At 43.1% G+C, this 20,802-nt stretch overlaps 3 protein-coding genes and 2 non-coding genes across 7 annotated transcripts; 4 read left to right on the forward strand and 1 right to left on the reverse strand.

Annotated features, from left to right (window-relative positions):
* The first annotated feature begins 1,389 nt into the window (after nt 1–1,389).
* Nucleotides 1,390–4,162, forward strand: rpsa (ribosomal protein SA). 2 transcript variants are annotated; one of them, XM_051387397.1, is made up of 8 exons: nt 1,390–1,531; nt 2,146–2,317; nt 2,459–2,577; nt 2,837–3,082; nt 3,380–3,508; nt 3,618–3,777; nt 3,883–3,918; nt 4,022–4,162. In XM_051387397.1, the coding sequence occupies exons 1-8, from the start codon at nt 1,460–1,462 to the stop codon at nt 4,114–4,116; spliced, it is 1,029 nt and encodes a 342-aa protein (XP_051243357.1). In that variant the 5' UTR covers nt 1,390–1,459; the 3' UTR covers nt 4,117–4,162. The 2 variants fall into 2 exon arrangements, with proteins under 2 accessions (XP_051243357.1, XP_051243359.1); XM_051387399.1 differs by having other exon boundaries at nt 3,883–3,903.
* On the forward strand, nt 2,625–2,764 carry LOC127357219 (small nucleolar RNA SNORA62/SNORA6 family). The gene has a single exon (XR_007882179.1). It is a non-coding gene; the product is annotated as a small nucleolar RNA SNORA62/SNORA6 family (small nucleolar RNA).
* A 333-nt stretch (nt 4,163–4,495) lies between the features above and the next one.
* On the forward strand, nt 4,496–4,635 carry LOC127357220 (small nucleolar RNA SNORA62/SNORA6 family). The gene has a single exon (XR_007882180.1). It is a non-coding gene; the product is annotated as a small nucleolar RNA SNORA62/SNORA6 family (small nucleolar RNA).
* A 2,269-nt stretch (nt 4,636–6,904) lies between these two features.
* On the forward strand, nt 6,905–17,535 carry ubn2b (ubinuclein 2b). 2 transcript variants are annotated; one of them, XM_051387395.1, is made up of 17 exons: nt 6,905–7,601; nt 8,454–8,582; nt 8,696–8,797; nt 9,401–9,532; nt 9,688–9,794; nt 10,016–10,514; nt 11,032–11,102; nt 11,217–11,346; nt 11,740–11,846; nt 11,946–12,056; nt 12,590–12,733; nt 12,877–12,927; nt 13,027–13,069; nt 13,603–14,895; nt 15,829–16,036; nt 16,551–16,619; nt 16,860–17,535. In XM_051387395.1, the coding sequence occupies exons 1-17, from the start codon at nt 7,248–7,250 to the stop codon at nt 16,904–16,906; spliced, it is 3,597 nt and encodes a 1,198-aa protein (XP_051243355.1). In that variant the 5' UTR covers nt 6,905–7,247; the 3' UTR covers nt 16,907–17,535. The 2 variants fall into 2 exon arrangements, with proteins under 2 accessions (XP_051243355.1, XP_051243356.1); XM_051387396.1 differs by lacking the exon at nt 16,551–16,619.
* A 128-nt stretch (nt 17,536–17,663) lies between these two features.
* Nucleotides 17,664–19,589, reverse strand: trir (telomerase RNA component interacting RNase). The gene is made up of 3 exons (XM_051387400.1): nt 18,720–19,589; nt 18,252–18,323; nt 17,664–18,158 (listed from the first exon to the last, which is right to left on the reverse strand). Exons 1-3 carry the CDS (start codon nt 19,008–19,010, stop codon nt 18,051–18,053), a joined length of 471 nt encoding a protein of 156 aa, XP_051243360.1. The 5' UTR covers nt 19,011–19,589; the 3' UTR covers nt 17,664–18,050.
* Between the last annotated feature and the right edge of the window lie 1,213 nt (nt 19,590–20,802).

Consider the following 20,802-nt stretch of genomic DNA (forward strand, 5'->3'; position numbering starts at 1 on the left):
CCTGAAGCCTGGCTGACCTCTGAACCGTTTTAGTGCACACACGGCTCAATCGCATGACATACTGAATTCTTGTCCCAAACTGGGCAGGGGTCACAATGACACAACAGACTTCATATTAAGCTTGTTTCAACTCAGACTTTCAGCTGTGTGCTGAACCAGAAACAGGCTGCTGGATACATAAATCTGATACTTTTGGTTACTTTATTTGTTGATAACTGAATGAAATCCTTTACTAAAAAGGACAATATACCAGAATGGATGACCACTTTCAAGCTGTCTCCTAAAACAATCAAGTTTAAGTACCTGAAGTGCATGTTCTGTACTTTCCTCTCATTAACTGAACAGGATAAAAGACAATGACTGACTGCCAATCTATAATGATTGCAGACTAAGAGATTAGAAAGAAGTTCTGCTCAGCATATTGCAGCGACTACCAGAACATAGATGCCAAAAACTTATCATAACGCTGTGAGACAGAGATAAGCAGCAGAGGGGTTTCAGCTATCTGCTGAAAACAAAGTTAATTATTCATCACAGATCAGCTACTTAGGAGTAATATATGTTTACTAAGCTTATTCAATACTAATTTCTCTTTTTATTTGATTTTGTCTCCAAATATTGTATCTGCAGTTCATCAGATGCATAAATCTCTATATTATGTGAATAATAGCAAGTTTTGGATGACAATCTGTGTCACGTCCAATGACTACTGCTGACTATTTAATCATTTAATCAGGGATTTGACACAGTGTGTGAATTTGTGTCAGCATTATGGACCATGGTTTCAGATGCTGAATGCAAAAGGACAAACCTACCAGTGTCTTTAGTTTGAGTGAGCATAATAAATCAATTATGAGGCTCTGATGGGCAAAACAAATATGTTTAGACAACCTGGATTTTCCCCAGAAATAAAAAACATGTTATTCCACCATGTGACACCACCCCACTCCTTCTTTTTTAGCCTTATTTGTAAGATCCTCTAACGTCCTTGACATCCATCCAAACATAAGTTTTGAATCAACACATCATTACCAGCAAACCTACTTATCTGGCTGTGAGTCAGTTCAGTTTCCCACCATTAACGTGTCCTGTCTGGATTACAGTAAAACTTTCGGCACATAAAAACACCATTAAAATTATTCATCTAAATTATTTCTCAACTCGCTGTGTCATTGTGTACATACTATGTCCCCTTTGCCTGGAACTCTTTATCTCTGCTGGCAAACATAGTTGCAACACAGGTCAGTCTTTCACCGAGAAGTCAGCGTCTCAGCATTATCTTAATATGGTCTTTCCATCTCTATTGTCTTAATATGGGAGACTCATCCGACCTCTGGTTACCTCCGCTGCCATCACTGCGGCACATGGCAGGAAACCCCACCTGGTGGCCAGCTTGCAGAGCTACGCCCGCCCCCATTCGCACCAACCGACCAATCACAAGCGTGGAAATTTGGTACTTATGTTACGTCATTTCCTCCCAGCGCCCTCTTTTTCACCGTGTGGTCAGACTTCCATACGGCGTTGTTTCGTGGTGAGTTTTTAACCGGTCGTATTTCGGTAATAAAGCATTAATTAACCACAAATAGAGAAAGTAACGATAGATTGAGAATAAAGCGAGCAGCAGGGCAGCATAAATCCGACCTGTCGCGCCGTTAATGTCCCAAATTATCCCAAAGTAGAGCATGCTAATGTGATAGCTAACTTGCTAGCCGTTGACACGCGCTCATCTTGCAGTGTTCCTCTCGCGCCTGATTATAAATACTGAACAGACTTTGACACAGTTTTTTTTTAAACTGGGAGCTTACCAGAAAATGAAATACAGTGACAAATGTGCCATTAAAGCCGTAAGAATGAGATGAAGTCGGTGAACACTTTGGTAGCAGTGGTTGTACGCGCCTACAGGCCGCGTGTAACCCGGATGCCATTAGTTAACTCCCCTTGCTATGCTGTAGTGCCATTTTTAAGGAAATTTAAAGCCCCATCAAGTCAGTTTTATAGCCAACAAATCATCCTGGTTTCCCTGAATAAGAAATAAACCTTGTTGGGTCACATTAGTTCATGAGACATGGAAGTTTTTATTCTAAACTGCCTGCACACACTTGACACAAACTTGCTGTGATTGACCTGTGTTCATCTTATTCCCAGCTCTCCCATCTAACTCGTAACGCAGGGAAAGTGGTCACGATGTCCGGAGGTCTGGATGTCCTTCAAATGAAGGAGGAGGATGTGCTGAAGTTCCTGGCTGCAGGAACCCACCTGGGAGGCACCAACTTGGACTTCCAGATGGATCAGTATGTCTATAAGAGAAAAAGCGACGGTGAGTGGTCGAAGATGGCGCAGCAATTATTTGTTGTGTCCTTTCAACAAGATAGACGGATTAAGTAGTGAATAAGTCTGCACCATGGTGATACATAAGTTATAAATGAATGAAATAAGTTTCTTCTCCCTCAATCATCAGGTGTGTACATCATTAACCTGAAGAAGACCTGGGAGAAGCTGCTGCTGGCAGCCAGGGCCATTGTTGCCATTGAAAACCCAGCTGATGTGTGCGTCATCTCCTCCAGGAACACTGGACAGGTAAAGTTAAACACTGACGTGGTGATACATCAGTACATTAACTTTGATATGCACTCTGTTAAAGCCGGGCACTGATGTCGGTGTTCAGGTGTCGGAAGAGTGCAAGAGAAAGCGGGCCAGGTATTCGCTAACACCATTAGGACGGCTGTCCCATGAATGGGGTTTGATAGCAACCTGAGTCACAGTTCAACCTAACGAATGAGAATAATCATAAGAAGTGAACAGATTTTAAGTAACTTGTTCTTTCTGGCCACTTTAGAGAGCAGTGCTGAAGTTTGCCTCTGCCACCGGTGCCACCACCTTCCACGGTCGCTTCACCCCTGGAACATTCACCAATCAGATCCAGGCTGCTTTCAGGGAGCCCCGTCTCCTGATTGTGACAGACCCTCGTGCTGACCATCAGCCACTGACTGAGGCTTCCTATGTCAACATCCCCACCATTGCTCTGTGCAACACCGACTCTCCACTGAGATACGTGGACATTGCCATCCCCTGTAACAACAAGGTGAGAACAACTGAATAATGATTCTGACCACAAATGTTTTCTGTTGATAAACCACGCACACTGTTAGAGCCCGGCGCTGCCCTCCGTGCAGTGCTGGGTGTAGGATGTGTGCTAAATAATAATGCTTGACCTCTAACCTCCACTCTGAACCACTTGGGGATGGGGATAGTGGTTGCGCCACAAGACAAACTGTATATTTTCATCCCTCTGTGGCTATTATAAAACAATGTATAATAGAACCACAGCAGGTCTGAATTTTATTCAGTGGTTCTCACAGCCAATCTGTGACTATTGTAGGGACACCACTCTGTGGGTCTGATGTGGTGGATGTTGGCCAGAGAGGTTCTCAGGATGAGGGGAACCATCTCCAGAGAGCACCCATGGGAGGTCATGCCAGATCTGTACTTCTACAGGGACCCTGAGGAGGTAAGACTCAATCAGTGAATGTTGAGAGGTGTACACAGGCTTGAGGTTGTTGCACATGATGGTTACACGAGTTGGTTTGCACACTCTAATGCACACATCTCCAATGCAGATCGAGAAGGAGGAGCAGGCTGCAGCTGAGAAGGCTGTTGGAAAGGAGGAGTTCCAGGGTGAATGGAGCGCCCCTGCAGCCGAGTTCACCCAACCTGAGGTTGCTGACTGGTCTGAGGGTGTTGCTGTCCCATCTGTGCCCATCCAACAGTTCCCTGCTGGTACAGTTTCTTTTGATTGACCAAACTTGATCTTTATTCAAACCTGATGAAACTACAATTTTATGATTGTGACTTAACTGTCTCTTGTTTTGTTTTTTGTTACAGCTGCTCCAGCTGTAAAAACAGGTGAGGCGTTACCTAGTGAGTTATCTAAAATTCTAATTAGGGGGGTGGTTTTATTTCATTTTTTAATTTTAATTTTTATTTTTTATTAAACACTGAATTTGCTTTTTCGCCCTCACAGAGGACTGGAGTACCCAGCCTGCCACGGAGGACTGGTCCACCGCCCCCACTGCCCAGGCATCTGACTGGGGTGGCGCCACTGCCGATTGGTCTTAAATCATTGACTATGGCAACAATAAAACAGTGTTTTTTTACACTTGGACTTTGTTGTTCTGTTGGTTCATTTGACATTTACTGAAGATCACTGTTGGCTGTAATGTTGCTGTATTTCAACATCAAGTGCAGCCACAATTTGTTGTGTGAAACGAATGTGTTGCGGTGTAATTGTAGAAAGGACCACTGTAACAAGCTGGTGAACATTAGCAGGGTTAATGTGGAATGTCTAAATGAGGTAGGCTCTGAAGGTTATCGGACTATATGACTGCTCTGTCAGCCCAACACAGGTGAAAAGGAGGATGTGGATATGAGTGGGCTTCTGGGTTTTATATCAAATTGCAAAAGTCTTTTCCTAAACTCTTTAGTACATTAACTTTGATATGCACTCTGTTAAAGCCGGGCACTGATGTCGGTGTTCAGGCGTCGGAAGAGTGCAAGAGAAAGCGGGCCAGGTATTCGCTAACACCATTAGGACGGCTGTCCCATGAATGGGGTTTGATAGCAACCTGAGTCACAGTTCAACCTAACAATCACAATGAAATGTGTGGAGAGCTCTTAAGACAACTGCAGTGATGAAGGAATCTGACTACTTGTGGGTTTTTATTTTTTATTTTTTAAACTATATAACTCAAGGAAGATAACATTGACAAATGATGCTGTACAACTTGAGCACGGTTTCTTGTCTTTACAAAGGGTACATTTAATCCTCAAATACTCATGGTAACAAAACCCAATATTAAATGGGATTGAAATAAAGTTGGGCCATTAAAATAATTACATGAAAATAAGGAACTGCACAAAGGGCAGAGTAAACTATATTCAGGGTTAAGTGTATAAAGGTTCTTGGCCTGAGGGCTTTTGATTTTATTTTTTTTAAATATATTTTGAGTACAGAAAGTATAAAAGTTGTTTCTATACTAGTCTGCTGTGGTGCTAGTCTATCCTACGCTAAAGGAGCTAAGCACTGAAGCACCTTTCCATAGCATTTAGAGATTTCAATCAGCTCGTCAGTTATAACTGCCAAAGAAACACTTTCTGGGTGTTACGAAGCTTCAAATGCAGCCCTGGTACTATTATAGACCCGGAGGACTTGACTAACTAGCTGACTTAAAATATCTGACCCTAAATGTTACATAGCCCTTTAAAAATGCCAGGTTCTGAATATTAACGGACAAGCTCTTTGCACACTGCAGAACAAAGGATCACTTGCCCAACTATGTAACACAATGAGTTTACACACATGAAGGAATGGCTTCATGGAAAAGTGTTTACAGCAGGTTGGTTCGTTGCAGCTGATCTACAGTAAGTGAATATGAGTGCAGCAATAATTTGCTTGTAGACGAGTGTAATAGCATGGGGTGTACATGAATTGCAACATTTATTATTGATGCATATTTATTTTCTAGAAAGCCAAACCTCTCATTTACGTTTTTACTGATTGACTAATGCTATCAGTAGAAAACTAACTGAGGGGAAACAGTATGAATCGAGGTACAGCTGACCTAAAACTGCTAAATGAAAGAATAATGCCATTTTTGATTGGTATTTTTTAGGTTTTTTTTATTGTCTTTTCCTCTGTTCTAAAGAAAGCGTTAAACAAAGGGGTGCCTTTAAAGAAGACTGGTAGAATACATGGTTTGGATTATATGATGAAGACAAGGCCAACTGTGTGTGATCTGATGGTGTCAATCAGGTAAGAACTGGACAAAAAAAATCTAACTTGTAATTATCATTTCCTCATCTAAAGAATAAATTGCCAATGTTCATTGCAAACTGCAGTACTGTCTTTCTTCTCTGTAAGATAACGGTTCATTTTTGGTTATAGTTTTCGTTTCCATTTTGTATAGTTGTACCTCCTCAGGCCTTTATGAGGTAAAAATAATAACAGTGTCTTCTCAAAGTCTTCACAGGTCATACTATGTAACCTTTGTTTAGGGGTCTTATTGCTATGAAATCACTTAATTTGAGGAGGGTTTTTACTGAACTTTATTCTGTTATTATAACATTTGCAGCAGCGGATACAGTTTTCTGCGCGCTGTCAGTGTTTGAGGTTTTTGGCAGTGATCTTCAGCTTCACCAGAAAGAAAACTGAGCAGATGGACAGGAACATATTTCATAAAAATAAATAACTGACAACCATTTGCATTTATGATTGACAAATGTTGCCAAAAGAATTAAACTGTATAAGAGAAATAGTCTCTACATCTGTATTGCAAAATTGAAAGTCTATGTACAATTGGGAATTAATTAGAAGGGAGAAGGTCACTCAATATTTTGCACCTTAAGGAGGGAGGGAGGAATTGATCTATATAGTTTACAGTTTACATAAATGAACAATTAGGTATTTTGCACTGATTTTCAGTTGGAAAATAAATTTTACTTTAAAGAACATGATTTTGTATTAATATTCACCATTTCTAAATTCTCAAGCAATGAACAATGAACAATATATAATTATTATATTATTCTAACTAATTGTTTAAAGTTGCAAAATCTCCACTTTACATGACATTTAAACAAACAGATCTAAAAAATAAATAAATTAAAAATAAAAACCCCACTTAACAACACAAATGCCTCCCAACATGTCTCGCTGTAGTAAACACAGCGGTGAGGCGTTCAGGGACCGGACCATGACGTCTCACATCCCGCCTGTTCAGAACAATCATCTCGTGCACATTCGCGCTCGTGTGTCAGGTGGGCGTGTTTCGGCTCTGCCATTGGTCGACCGCTGTTCCCTTTCCTCCCCGGCTTCCGCTTTGTTTTCATACCCACGCCCAGCCACTGAATAATGATAATAATGATCAAGATGGCTACTACAGAATCCTCCTTGCGGTAGCGAACCACCAATTTCATGGAAGCACTCAAAACTGCGATTTCCCACTGTTTAAGTCCCTCGTAGGTGACGGGGTCGGTGCCAGGGATACTACTATATGGATTAAAACGGGCTGAGAGGAGATAAAAGTGATTGTGTTGCCTGCAGCACTCATTCTGAGGACGCTAGCTAGCAGAGCAACTCGCTAGCTGTACTTGTCGACCATCTCCAGGTTTAGCTTTCCAGCCAGCGGCGGCTCAGAGGAGTGCGGCGCTCCCCGTTTTGCGTGCCCCGGTCGTCGGACGGAGAGCGTCAAATGGCAGAGCCGAGGAAAGTGCCGTTCGTCACCATCTCGTCCTTCAGCACCTCGCCGCCGACCCCGGAGTCCAGCAAGAAGCGCCGCCGCGAAGATGAGGCCATCGATATCACTTTTGGGAAAGATGGAGGAGGTGGAAGTGCCGCGGCTGTCGGGTCAGGAGGAGGTGGTGGTGGTGGTGGTGGCGGCGGAGGAGGAGGCGGAGGAGGTCCGTTTGGTAACGCGAAAGGAGGCGACGCCGAGACCGAGGAGGCGAAACCCACCGTCCGCCTCAACCTCCCGCTGACCGAGCCGAACGAACGAGCCTCCGCCGAGTTCAACTACGGCGAGCTGGTCCACTCAACTCTCACTCAGGTTAGGAGAGAGTCACACACAGAGCACCATGATGTGCACAGGGGGGGGCCTAACCTGGCATCACTTCAGGACTGCTGCACTGTGTGTGTGTGTGTCTGTGTCTGTGTGTGGGAGATTGGATGTCACACTCGCCGGTGTGGTGTTAATATGGCATGGTGACCCAGTGAATAGCTGCTATTCATATGCTCAATATTTTATTTATTTATTGTGACCCTGGGCCAAAGTCTGGGTAGATAATTTAAGACAGGGATTTGTTGATGGTGTAATCCAGCTATTTTAGTATTGGACATGGTAAGAGACCTGTGGTAGGGCAGATGCTGAGAGATCTTTGAATTTTATTTCCTTGTATTAATATAACTCCAGAAAACACTGGAGGCTCCTCTTCATTTGGACCCTCTTTGCTTGGTTAACGCTGCGTTCATGTCATACGGGATAGATGGTGGAAATAGTCCCACTTTAAGGAATCAGGCCACAACGTAAGGCTGTTGTTCCAGTGTGGATTAAAAACGTTAACATATGACATTAAATCCTTTTTAAATTAGCTTTTTTTGATGTAAAATGTCCATATTTGCTTGATTTTTAGGCAAAAAGTGTAAAGTTTGATCAGTGCACTAAGAAAAGTAAAGGGTTTCCCAGTTGTTATTCAGCTTTGATGTGAACTTGATTTACACACAGAACGTATGCAATGTTTTCCTCAGGTTTAGTAGTACTCTTAGTGAAACTGGATCATGTGTAAAATTGGCACAGTGCTCCTGACTGATGAGGTTCCTGTCCGGTAGTGAGAATAGGCACTATATCAAGAAAAACATAAAAAACCAACCACACATTTGACATTTTCCTTGTTGTCCACAGGTAAAGCGTGCAGTTTCAACAGTCCCTAAAGGACTCGCTCCTCCCCTGGACCCTAGCGACCCCTTTGCTGATGATGACAGGGAGAGACGGGAGGTGGAAGAGCTGGCCAAGAAATTTGAGAACAAATATGTGAGTGTTTATAGTCTAAAAAATATATATGAATACATTGTTACAGCTGCATGTAGTGCACTCAGGAGGATGTCTAATATATTTATATATTTAAAATGTTGTTCTGTTTGCAGGGTGGTGGCCCAAAGAAGAAGAAAAAGGACAGGATGCAGGATCTCATTGACATCGGCTATGGCTACGATGAGACTGACCCTTTCATAGATAATTCAGAGGCTGTGAGTTCTCTCTTTGCCAAAGCACACAATCACATTTCTCAAAGGTCGTCACTTTTGTTTCTTAACTGTGAAAGTGAAAATGAAACAGAAGTGTGTCCCAGTTCCAGTTACTACTTACTGTTTGGATGTTAAGTCAAATATTGTACTAGAAAAGTAAAGAAATCAAGTATACTCAAAGTTGTAATTTTAGCCCTATTTGATCTATTCTATTTAAAATCTATTTGTTTATATATGTTAATGAGTGTGCAAAGGAAATTAGGTACTTATTTCAGGCAAAAAATCTAATTCATCCTGCTTCATAAAGATCTTGGAAAACAAAGAATAAAGTAAACATTTATTGCTCTTAGTCAAGTTTAATTGTAACATTAGTCTTGTTAAGTTGCAGTTATTCTGGTAGGACATTACTTTCTTAAATACAAACAGCAAAAACAGTACACCGCAAAGATTAGTATAAAGTACATACAGTTAAGTATGATGTAGAATAAATTTGGGACAACAACAGTGTAATTCTTGTTGTTTTTCTAAGCAGTGGTTAAAGGTTGGCGCAGCACGCAGTAGTAGAAGAAGAAACTAACAGTTATTATACTTCTCTCCTGGCCTCAGTATGACGAGCTGGTACCGGCCTCTCTCACCACAAAACATGGAGGTTTCTACATCAACACAGGCACTCTGCAGTTCAGAGCAGCATCCGACTCTGAGGGAGAAAATGCAGGCACAGAGGATAATCACTTCAAGGTAGGTTCTTGTATTAACACAAAGTAAAGCGCGCGCGCGCACACACACACACACACAAACACGCACACAGGCTTTCTGATTATTTACTTACTGCTCTGTAAACATCTGTTGTTGTACCATATTAATAAACCCGAGTTGTTTGCATCTGTGTGTAGAAGATGAAAGACGGCGAGGAGCGAGTGATAAAGAAACGCCGGAAAAAGCAAGAAGGGGGAATTCTGGAGGACAAGAAACCCAGAAAGAATAAAGTACCAAAGCAAGGGTGAGCTTTTCATTTCTCTTCAGTGTTTCAGGCTGGTTGGTTCTCTAATGTTTTCCAGGCATACAATATTTTGTCTTCTCACAAGTCTGTGGTCATGCAGTTAAGTGTACATATTTTAGTCTACTAGTTGTGCAGTCATGGTTTTACCATCAGCACACACCAATACATGCTCTCTGTGCTCGTCAGCTGAAGGTCTGTCTTCTTGTTGTGTCTCCTGGCAGAGTTTTAGCCCTGAATGTTCATCGGCCAGAAAAGAAGAAGAGGAAGAAGCTGATGAAGGACTCTATCCATCTGGCCAACATGCTGCGTCGCTTCACCAGGGAGAAGGAGGAGATGCGCAAGAAGAACCTGGTTGCACCCGGTCTGCCACGACCCAACACCAAAGTGCCCAACGCCAACAGTGCTCTCCTCAACACCCACACCAAGGCTGCTGGCAGCAACGAATGCAACATGACCGACCTGTCCGCCGACCCAGCCGTGTTGTCGCTGCTGGGCTCAGCCAATAACGACATACTGCAGGACATGATGGGTGACCTGGACTTTGGGATGCTGGACTCACCTCAGCCCTCCAGTCCGGGGCAGGGAGAGAACGGCTCGTTTGGGATGGGACATAAAGCAGGCGGCAGCAGAGTGACGCAGGGTAGCATGATGACCCCTCCTCCCCCTCTGCCCACGGGACTCCCGGCCCCTCTCACGAAGCGCATTGAAGACCTGAGAGCGGTACAAGCCTTAATATTCCACTGGATATCATGTTTTAGATTTAGGCTGTAACTAAGAAATTACGTTAATTAATCTGCAATCATTTTTTATTAGTAGATTCATTGTTTTATCTACAAAATAGTCTTTTTAATTATTTCCCAGATCCCAAAATGATGCATTCAAATTACTTGGTAAATCTGACCAACAGTCTAAAACTGAATTTATTATGTTATAATAAAAATTACTGAAAGGGTTAATCGCTTTCCAACATAGCAGAAGATTATTTTTGATCAACTAATTGTTGAAACTGTTGCATAAATTAAATGATTTGGACTATTTGTGATACACATCATGTTCTTCTGATGTGACGGCTGCAGAAAACCATCCTGACAGTATTTTGTTTAACAGAGGTTAAACATTTAAATACCCTCCTGATAGTGGGGTTTGTTTAGTCAGTGACAGATTGTTTCAGAAATGTGAACCGGATTAACAAAGACACTGTTTCTGAAGTCTGTCTCACACTTGTCTCTTGTTGCAGGCTTCCCGTCTGTTTGATGAAGAGGGCAGGAAGAAATTCTTCACATTGGACATGAACAACATCCTACTAGAGTGAGCACCGTGTACATTTTTCCATACTGATATAAAACAAGTGTAAAACTATGTAAATCTCTGACATCTGCCTTTGCGTGTGTGTGTGTGTGTGTGTGTGCGTGTGTGTGGCAGTATTGAGCTGCAGGTTCAGGAGCAGCCTACAGAGGTGCGGTCAGCCGTCTACTCTCACCTGGAGGCCTTTGTGCCCTGCAATAAAGAAGCTCTCCTCAAACGCCTTAAGAAGCTCAGCCTCAACATACAGGTGTGTGGGAGTGATATTCTGAATTATGCAACTTCAAGTCAGACCACAATGCAGTGCAGGAGGACTGCTTTCTCTAATGTGCTCATTAGATATCAGTTTTGAAAGGAAGTGTGCTTTAAAACCAGTCCTCTGCAGAACGGAATCAATGTTTTTGTTCCAGTAACTTGATTAGAAAGGAATGATTCCCAGTATTTCATGGGACACAATCAGTAGTCAGAGCCTGTGAGCTGGCAGGTGCATTTAAATGTAACTGTGTGAAAGCTAAGTCATTGTTTTTGTCACTGCTGCGTTTGCTGGCGATGTGCCCGTGATACAATTCTATATTTAGCACGCGATAGTGCCGCTGAGCATATGTGTGTGTGATTTCTAACCATTCCCATTCTCGCTGCCTAGGATGACCGCCTTCGAACACCCCTGCTGAAGCTGAAGCTGGCAGTATGCAGCGTGATGCCGGAGCAGATTGCTCGTTACAACATGGACTGTATCGCTAAAGTGGCAAAGTAAGGACACTTCTTGAGACAGCTCATGTGTGACGTATCTGCTGTCTTCTTCACATAAAGGTGTACGGATATATGATTTTCTTTTTTCTCTGTCCACAGGCAGCAATCTGAGGAGGGAGAGAAGAACGGGTCAGATGATGATGATGAGGAGAAACCAGGGAAGAGGGTGATGGGCCCTCGAAAGAAGTTTGTCTGGGACGACAAACTCAGGTCAGTTTTTCACGCAAGTGGCCGTAAATGTACAATATTAAACATGATTTTGGCAGGTCTTAAAAATGTATTGGATTGATGAAGTTAAACGTTCAAATTCTAGTTCTATTAGGCAAACATTAGTATTTAGCTTAAAGCACCACTGGGTCTAAGTATACCTAGTGCATTAAATGTGCATTAAAGGTGCAGTGTGTAACCCTTTATGAGGATCTATTGGCAGAAATAGAATATAACGTTCATACATATGTCTTCATTAGTGTATAATCACCTGAAAATAGGAATCATTGTGTTTTCGTTTGTCCTTAAACGTATAAAGTAGCATTTTTCAGTCTTTTAAATGTGTTTTGGGGAAAAATTTGTATTGATCATGCTGTACCAACTACACAACGAAACCATCATAGTGATTTTACTTGATGTCCTTCATACTTTTTTGCCAGTATGGACGTGAAATCAGTCTAAAAAAATGTCTTAAAAAGGTCTTGTAGAAACCCTGATAAAGTGTATTTACAGTAGATTGCGTGTGTTCTCTCCAGGTCATTGCTGTGTACTCTGGTGCGGGTGAAGCTGGGCTGCTATGAGCTGGAGGGCAAGAACTCACTGTCTGTAGAAGACTACCTCAAAGCCTTCATGGAGACTGAAGTCAAACCTCTATGGCCTAAAGGCTGGATGCAAGCCAGGTGTGTGTCCTTTCACAGTAACTACCTGCTGTACTGCATGGCTTCAGCATTAGCTTTGACTAGCAAGACTGCAGCTCCCCTAGCTAGAGTAGTAAATTCCCTCTACATGCATCTCGTGTTTATATGTTGATTTCTGTTTATAGGATGCTGTTCAAAGAGAGCACTATGGTTCACGGTCACCTCACAGGCTACACGTGAGTCATGTTACTTATTAACTGATTTCTTCATAATTAACTCTGACATCATGTCTAGCTTGTTCTCACTCACTTATGTTGTTGTTTTTTTCGCTCCAGGGCAAAGAAAAAGATGGTTCCTACTCCCAAGGCCAAGCCAAAGGTTCGACTTTACTTTAAGATCAAATGGTTAAAGGTTAACTATCACTCATGTGACTTTTTTTTAACTGGGCACATTTTTTGCTGCTATAGCTCAATGCAGATAATTGTGTATATTCTTTCTTACAGTGGCTAATTATACATTTAAACTCTGATCAAGCACTTATAAGCTCTCTCCTTTTAGCAACTTTCTCACCCTCAGTGAGACGTTACATGGTATTCAGTTCAGCAACATAATAAGGCACTAAACACCACGGACATGAGACACACGTCTAATGGCTGACATGTACTTGCTTTTAACTTTTAACGTACTACATGATGACTGCCTCGCGTATCCTGCATCCGTTTGGACTTTTGTACGTAACCCCAGAAAATAACGTATAATGTTTGCATCCAGCTTCAAGTATAGCTCCAGGTTAAGAGGGTGTTCAGGTAGAAGATAGACAATAGAAGGAATTAGCAACTAAATATTCTTTAAATGTACATACGTGAAAGTTTATAAAATAGTTTGTGTAAATTTTGTTTTTGTACTTCCAGGAGGCTGTGTGGGTTCAGCGATCCACACCTTCTGCAGGTGCCACTCCCTCCCCTGCAGCCCAGGTTGCCAAGCGACCGCCTCAGTCACCATCTGAGCCAATATGTCTCGATTCCCTCGACGAGGACCTGCCAGCTCCCTCCCTGGACTCCATCTCCCAGGCCCTGGCCATCCTCGGCAACGCAGCCAAGGGGCTGGCCCATGGAGACAGCCCCCCGTCCCCAGACGCAGCCAAGACCATCACCAACCCCTCTTCCCTCCACACCTCGCCACTCATACAGCAACAGAAAAAAAACTCTGTCAGCACTCCCAGCTCCAATGCACCTCACTACATCTCTACCTCTTCGTCTTCCTCCACCTCTCTGTCTCGGCCTTCCTCCATCGCGTCCTCCCCTCTGCCCTCAGTGAGGGTGGATGGGATGGGGGTGATTAAGGGCACGGTGCAGGCGCACAGACACTCGGTGTTGAACACTCAGAGAACTTTGGCTGTGGGTGTTGCTAAAGCCAACATGCCTGCCTCAGCGTCGCCACCTAAACCGCGTCCCCCACCCACTGCGTCTCCGCTTGTGCCCCCAGGATCAAAGATGGGGGTCTCCACTCCCCCTTCTGGCCTCCTCAAAGGCAGCAATAATAATAAAGCCAACAGTGGTGACACACTCATCATCACATCGCCTCAGTCTCGGCCACACACCCTCACGTCCCCCTCACACATGATCCCCAAAACCTTCCAGACGCCTCGCCTTTCACAGACCCCACAGAGTAAATCCTCCCCCTCCCTCTCTCAGACGCTCCCTGGAGTTCAGCCCCAGCCCCGGCCTCAGTCCAACTTCATCACCCCTATGCACGCTACTCTCACAAAGTCCACACACAGTAGCATCCCACCCATCGTCAAACTCACCCCCCGCACCCCCAACCCGGCTGTGACCACAACCACCTCAGTCTCACCCTCCATCTCTCAAAGCCCCAGGTCTCAGGCAACCCCTTCCATACACCAGTACTCTCCCAAAAACCCAGCAGGGTTCCGCCCGCCGTTCTCAGGTGCCCAAGGAGGAGTAACCAAGCCGGGGCAAGGCAGCTACACTCCTCCCGGCAGCCAGAAGACCCCCAACAACAACAGCACCACCAACGCCAGCCTTATTAACACCATATCCATAAGCAAGCATTCAGGATCCAGTGCCTCCCCCACAGTGGTCTCTGTCAACGCAGGCCAGCGTCAGAGGCCCGGGGGTGGGACACCTCAGGGGGCCAAGCCAGTCGCGTCCGTCTCATCATCTGTCTCTTCTCAGTTGCCACAGGTTTGTACCGCCACCATGTCCAGCAGAGTAGTAACCTGTAGTGTGTGCTTCCTGTTGTCCAAATGCATTATTATTCAGCACATTTACATTTACTGTAGTAATCTGATATTCCCCCACTTTTGGGCTAATCAGTCATAAAAAAAAAAACTTCATTGAAAAGGGACACATACTTACTGTTTCAGGTTAAAGTCCACAGGAAAGGTGGCAGTGAATATTACATACAGTAAGTGCTGATTTTTTAAAGGGCCAGGTGTGTAATGTTAATTTTGAGATGTTCACCCCTGAAATGTCCTCTGTCATGTCATTTGTGATGCTTGAAACACTGAAAAATGAGACTTCAAAAAGTCAAAAGTAATTTGGATTTCCAGACACTACAGACCTCGATGTGAACAGCGTTCTTATGGAAACATTGCTAGTGTCAGTAGTCTGAAGGGTCGACGCCTCAGCGAATGCTGCAAAGATTAACTGCATGATTATTACATACCAGTAGTGGTGTGCAGGTCAATTAATCGGTCAGTTGACTGACAGAAAATCATCAGCAGCTATTTTGGTAATCCATTAATTGCTTCAGTATTTGTTCAAGCAAAAATGCTAAACATTCACAAGTTCCTGCTCCTCTGTTGCAATGTGATTTGTTATTCTAACTGTTTTGAACCATTGTGAATATATTTGGGATTTAGATCGTTAGTCAGATAAAACGAGCACTCTGCAGATGTCCTCTATGTTTCTATGTGATTATGATGACAAGTTGTACATTAATCGAAAATATATAATCTGCAGATTATTTGAAAATAAGTCCCTCCATTATTTTTAAATCAGAACAAGGTATTAAAGAGATCCACTTTACTTTGCTTATAAAGATAGTTATTGTGTTTTCTGACACAACACCCAGTCTGCTTCAATTTGACAGATTAACACTCTGTTTCCACTCAGGTCTCCACAGCAGGTACCGGCAGCCTGCTCGGCTCAGCCTCGACTCTTCCCCTTGGGTTCGGGATGCTAGGGGGCCTGGTGCCCGTTTCCCTACCCTTCCAGTTCCCCCCGCTGCTAAATCTGCCTCCGCTGGGTACAGCGGGTTCCAGTACGGCTGCCAGCGGCTCTGCAGCCAGTAGCAATGCCTCGTTCTCTACCCTGACCCAGAGTGAGTGATGCACGCAGGGCAGAAACATGGATACTGTATACTGATTAATTTAAATGATGCACCACGCCTACATCTAAAAGTGGTGGCAGTATAATGTAACATGGAAACACATTGTCAGTTTGATTTAAATCTTCTGACACACGAGGCAGGCACTGTGTGTAGGTTGCTCTGCTGTTGTTTGTAAGCCTTGTTTTGTGTTTTCTGTTAGAGCATCATTTGTTTTATCACCATATTGTGTGTCAGATTTTGATTATTCTCCTGTTTGACATTATTCCATTTTGTTTGCTTCATTTCCCCCCAAATTTCTCTTTTTTCTGCACTCCAACCAAAATCATGCCAATCTTGTATTGGTTACTTTCCTGTCACTCACTTTGCCTCTTTCTTCTTCTACCTTTATCTCCTCCTCTGTTTGGCTGTCATTACCTCTACGCCAATCTTGCTCCCTCCCCATTTTGTTGGTATCTATCCCCCCCCCCTGTTCCCTGTCCTCTGTCCCCCTGTCCTGTCTCCTCAGATCTGTATAAGAGTCTCCAGTCAGGGTCTCAGGTTGCTCTGCCTCCTCACTTGCAGCTCGCTTTCTCAGGTAAAATCTGACCCTCCCTCCACCCGCAAAGCCTGCTCCATTTACTCCCTCCTTCCCCCGCCTCCCTTTTCAAGTGTCTGGTGTACTTTGTCTCGGGTTGTCCTTTTCCGTCTGGTCCTGTTCTCTGCTTGTCTGTTGGTGATCGCATGCCTTTTATTTAATGTAGTCAATATTTGCTATTGTCCAATGTGCCTATTAATGCTTTTCACCAATTTCAAGAACTGTATTATTCCTGTCCAGATGTCAGTCAGAGCCAGGGAGGAGATGCCAAGAGGAAAACCCTATGAAACAGCTGGATTTCATCGCCCAGCGGATGCTGTCTAATGAAAACAATGAAGTTTTTGGACAAATCAGGATGGAACGTGACTTTGAGAGACCACTTGTGATAGGGGTCTAAGATGAGGACTGGGTTAAACTTAAGATACTTGATCTGAGAAGATCAGCTAAACTTTTCATGAATACCACAGTTAAATATAACTTTTTAAAAACAATTTGATAACTTTTAAATACTATTCTTCATAGAATTGTTAAATGAAATGACAAATACAGTTTGTCAATGTTTACAAGATAGACCTATATCACTGTGGACAGGGAGAAGGAATGAATGGGATTTTTAGGTGAGTGGGTGAGCGTGTGGGTGAGTGGGTGAAGGTTTGAATGTGTTTGGTTGGTGGGACTGAAAGTGTGCCTTTGTATGTCTCCCCCTCTGATGCATGGTCAGTGTGTCTATTTGGTGCTGTTTTTATTATAATGTAATTATCACTGATACCTGTAAGAAATGTAAACTGCAAATTGAATTTGAGCTTTTTTTTCCCAATGAGAGCTGTACACTTTTTCATTGTACATTAATTCTTGAATGAATTTGTTCCTGTATAGAACTCAAACCTACTTTTAATTAAAATCTTCCCCTTCACAATGGAGTAATTTGATGCAAGTTTAAGACACTTAAAAATCTGGTTTCCTCTGGACTCCCTATAACACACCAGTCTCAAAAGGTATCATCTGTAAGAGAGCCTAATAAAACTGAGGCACAACACCACACAGTAATGGGCAGTGTAGATTTAATTGACACCTTGATTTGGCTATTAAATCAAATTCAAATATTAATTAACCCTAACTTAACCCAAACATGAGAAATGTGAAAATATTTAACAACGATCAACAATGCACGCCAAGTTTCTGAAACATCTTTTGACACCAGATCAAATTACCAGAGTCCAACAAACGACAAGCAAGGCAAAAAAAAAAAAACAATACAAAAAAAAGAGAGGGAAAAAGGTCTGTGAATCTAAGCAGTTTGTGAAAAACTATGTGAAAGGTAACTCGAACTGGCAGTATGAGAAGGTCAGGATTGGCCGGCCCTCCCGGAACTTCTCTCTGATGATTTTTGCCCTCAAAAGCACTGTCGCTTCATGTCCGCCTTTCGGGAACCTACTTGACCAGAGGCCTGGTCTTATCGTCGTCACCACACTGGTGGGCTTTGTACTTTTTGACCTCGGCCATGTACTTTGACCAAGCATCGCTCTTGCCTGGCTCAACCTGCAGGAGAGGAAGCACAAGGGAGATTAACGGTGAACTAAAAATACAAACAATTCAAATCAAATCACACCACTACCACCAAACCGCACTCACTTCTGTGTCGTTTTTCTGCTTCTTCGCAACCATGCCGGTCTTTAGGAACACACCGCCTCTGCGCTTCCCCACCTGGGTTAGGGGATAGAAGACTGAAACCGTTATAGGAGCCCTTGCAGATGGACTGTCAATGAAGGAGACTACACCAGAGCAGAAGGTCTACATTTAGTCTCTTGCCGCAACCACCAGCGTAACCATCATCAGTGAGGAGCATCCCTAGTCTTGACTGGTCTAATAGATATCACATATTGCCACAACGTGTTCATAAAATAATGCAAGTATAACAAAAAAAAAAAAAAAGCACTGTGTGTAATGCTACTGGCAATCAATACTGAAATGTTGGTTATTTCAGGATGTAACAACTCAAAGTGCCAGTTAGAGTAAGGCTGTGAATCAGTGCATGGTGCTTCAGTTTTGGATGTGTGTTGAACTACTGCTATCTCATCTTACAACTGCCAAACCCCTTACAAAGCTCGTCACGGGAGGGGGCTTCTTTTCCACTGGGGTCTGTCCTTGCTCGGTAGCTCTCTCCTCTCCACCTGTGTGCTGCGTCTCCTTTTTCCTCTTTTTCTCCTCCTCCATCTTCTTCTTGAACATCTCCATGAAGCTGCCGTCGTTGGCGAACACGTTTCCGCCGGGCAGCGGGGCTTTGCTCGCTGTCGGTGCCGGGCTGCTGGAGGGGGACGCCGGGCTGCCGCAGCTGGAGTCGCCGCTGCTGCCGCTCGTTTGAGGTTTGCTGTGTGACCGCTTTGAATCCATGATTTCCTGGGGGCGTAAATGTTCACAAACAGGCAACAAAAAAAGAACAAGTCCAGCGGTGTGTGTCCGGTTATTGAGGAGTATGGCTTTATCGCGTTAAGTTGGCCTTTGATGAACAGCACCGCCAACACGCTGCACGACGGACGGGACCCCACCTATATTATATAAAAAAAAAACCTCCAGAGTCTCACTAAACGGCCACAAAGTCCAATTCAGAAAAAAATGCTATTTTTAAGAAAGAAAGCGAGCTGAAAAAGGCTAAAAATGCCCACCAATGTCAGCCCTCTGGCACATAGCTCCCTGACAAAAACAAAAGCAGGCGCTGGTTCGTCTTGCTAGCGAGGCTAATGCTGCGGGCTAACACCCGGGTCAATGAGGCCTTTTACCGGACGAACTCCACTTAAAACCTCCGGTTCGTGTGCGGGACGCGTCCACGTATAACAACACAGCTGCGGTGCGCAACAAAGGTCGAGTACGTGCAGCACAGACCGAGAGGGTGGCGGATCTTTTAACACCAGCGCTGCTCGCTAACTTTCGTCCGTCAGTCGCCGTCGGTCATGTTTGAGGTCCTCTGATGACGTCACGTCTCGGCGGTTGGCGCCCCCTGCCGTGCCGGAAGTGGAACTGATAGTTTTTCAAAATTAAATCCTCACTAGGGCGAGTTTATTAGACCAGGGTTTCTTCAAAGTGGGGGCCAGATTGAAACCTGAGGGAAAATGTAAATACTAATAACAATAATAATAAGTGTGTATTTTATAAAATATAATTGATAAAAAATATTATATAATATATAACTCATATCTTCCAATGTAAAAGTGTGCATGCTGCCTGTTACAGTTGCTCCTGTTTAGGCACTTATTATGTTTCTAGTTCCATTTTTATTTTTTTACTTATGTGTATAAACCTATACATACATTTATGTTTTATATATTTATATTATATATATTGTGTGAGTAGAACCACTATAACAAACAAATTTCCCCACATGGATCAATAAAGTATTCCTGATTCTGATTCTGATTCCTCTAATTGTCTGACAAAACATCATTTATCACATGATGAACGGTCAGTGTGTGTGACTTTGTAACAGTCTAACTCTAACTCACAAAAACAGATATACTGAATCTAATGTAATGATTAAAGAATTGAAATACAAATATAATTGTTGGTGCATTAATAAAAGTAAAAAAATATAACCAGAAATGTTGTTTTTTTTTACATTTGCCATTGTATTGTCAAAGGGTTTTTAAAGACCTAATGCTGTTTGGGAACCCCTGTATTAGACTACTGTTATTGTACTGTGTCCAACATGTTACACAATATAATACAAACCTAAGTGTACATATATTTAACCTGTGTCCTTCACTATAATATGGTGTATCAATCTTTACAGCTGTTATCTAGTCCCATTTGACCGGATCCCTCAGGAATCAATCAATCAAATCTGGTTTCCTCTGGACTCCCTATAACACACCAGTCTCAAAAGGTATCATCTGTAAGAGAGCCTAATAAAACTGAGTATCAATCTTTACAGCTGTTATCTAGTCCCATTTGACCAGATCCCTCAGGAATCAATATAATCTTTTCCCCTTTATTTGTCCCTGTGTTTGTTGTAATAACACGTTCTGGATAGATTAAGGTACGGCAGACTTATACTGTATATAAGAGTGTATAATATTCACCACAGTGAAAGTTACCTCAGTAAATTGAAAGTTAAACTGAACCACTGTCAGCTACATTTTATTATCTAACTGTTGGATACATCTCACCAAGAAGTTTTAGACTAAAGCTC

The sequence above is a fragment of the Dicentrarchus labrax genome, unplaced genomic scaffold (genome assembly GCF_905237075.1).
Source record: "Dicentrarchus labrax unplaced genomic scaffold, dlabrax2021, whole genome shotgun sequence".
Classification (NCBI taxonomy): domain Eukaryota; kingdom Metazoa; phylum Chordata; class Actinopteri; family Moronidae; genus Dicentrarchus; species Dicentrarchus labrax.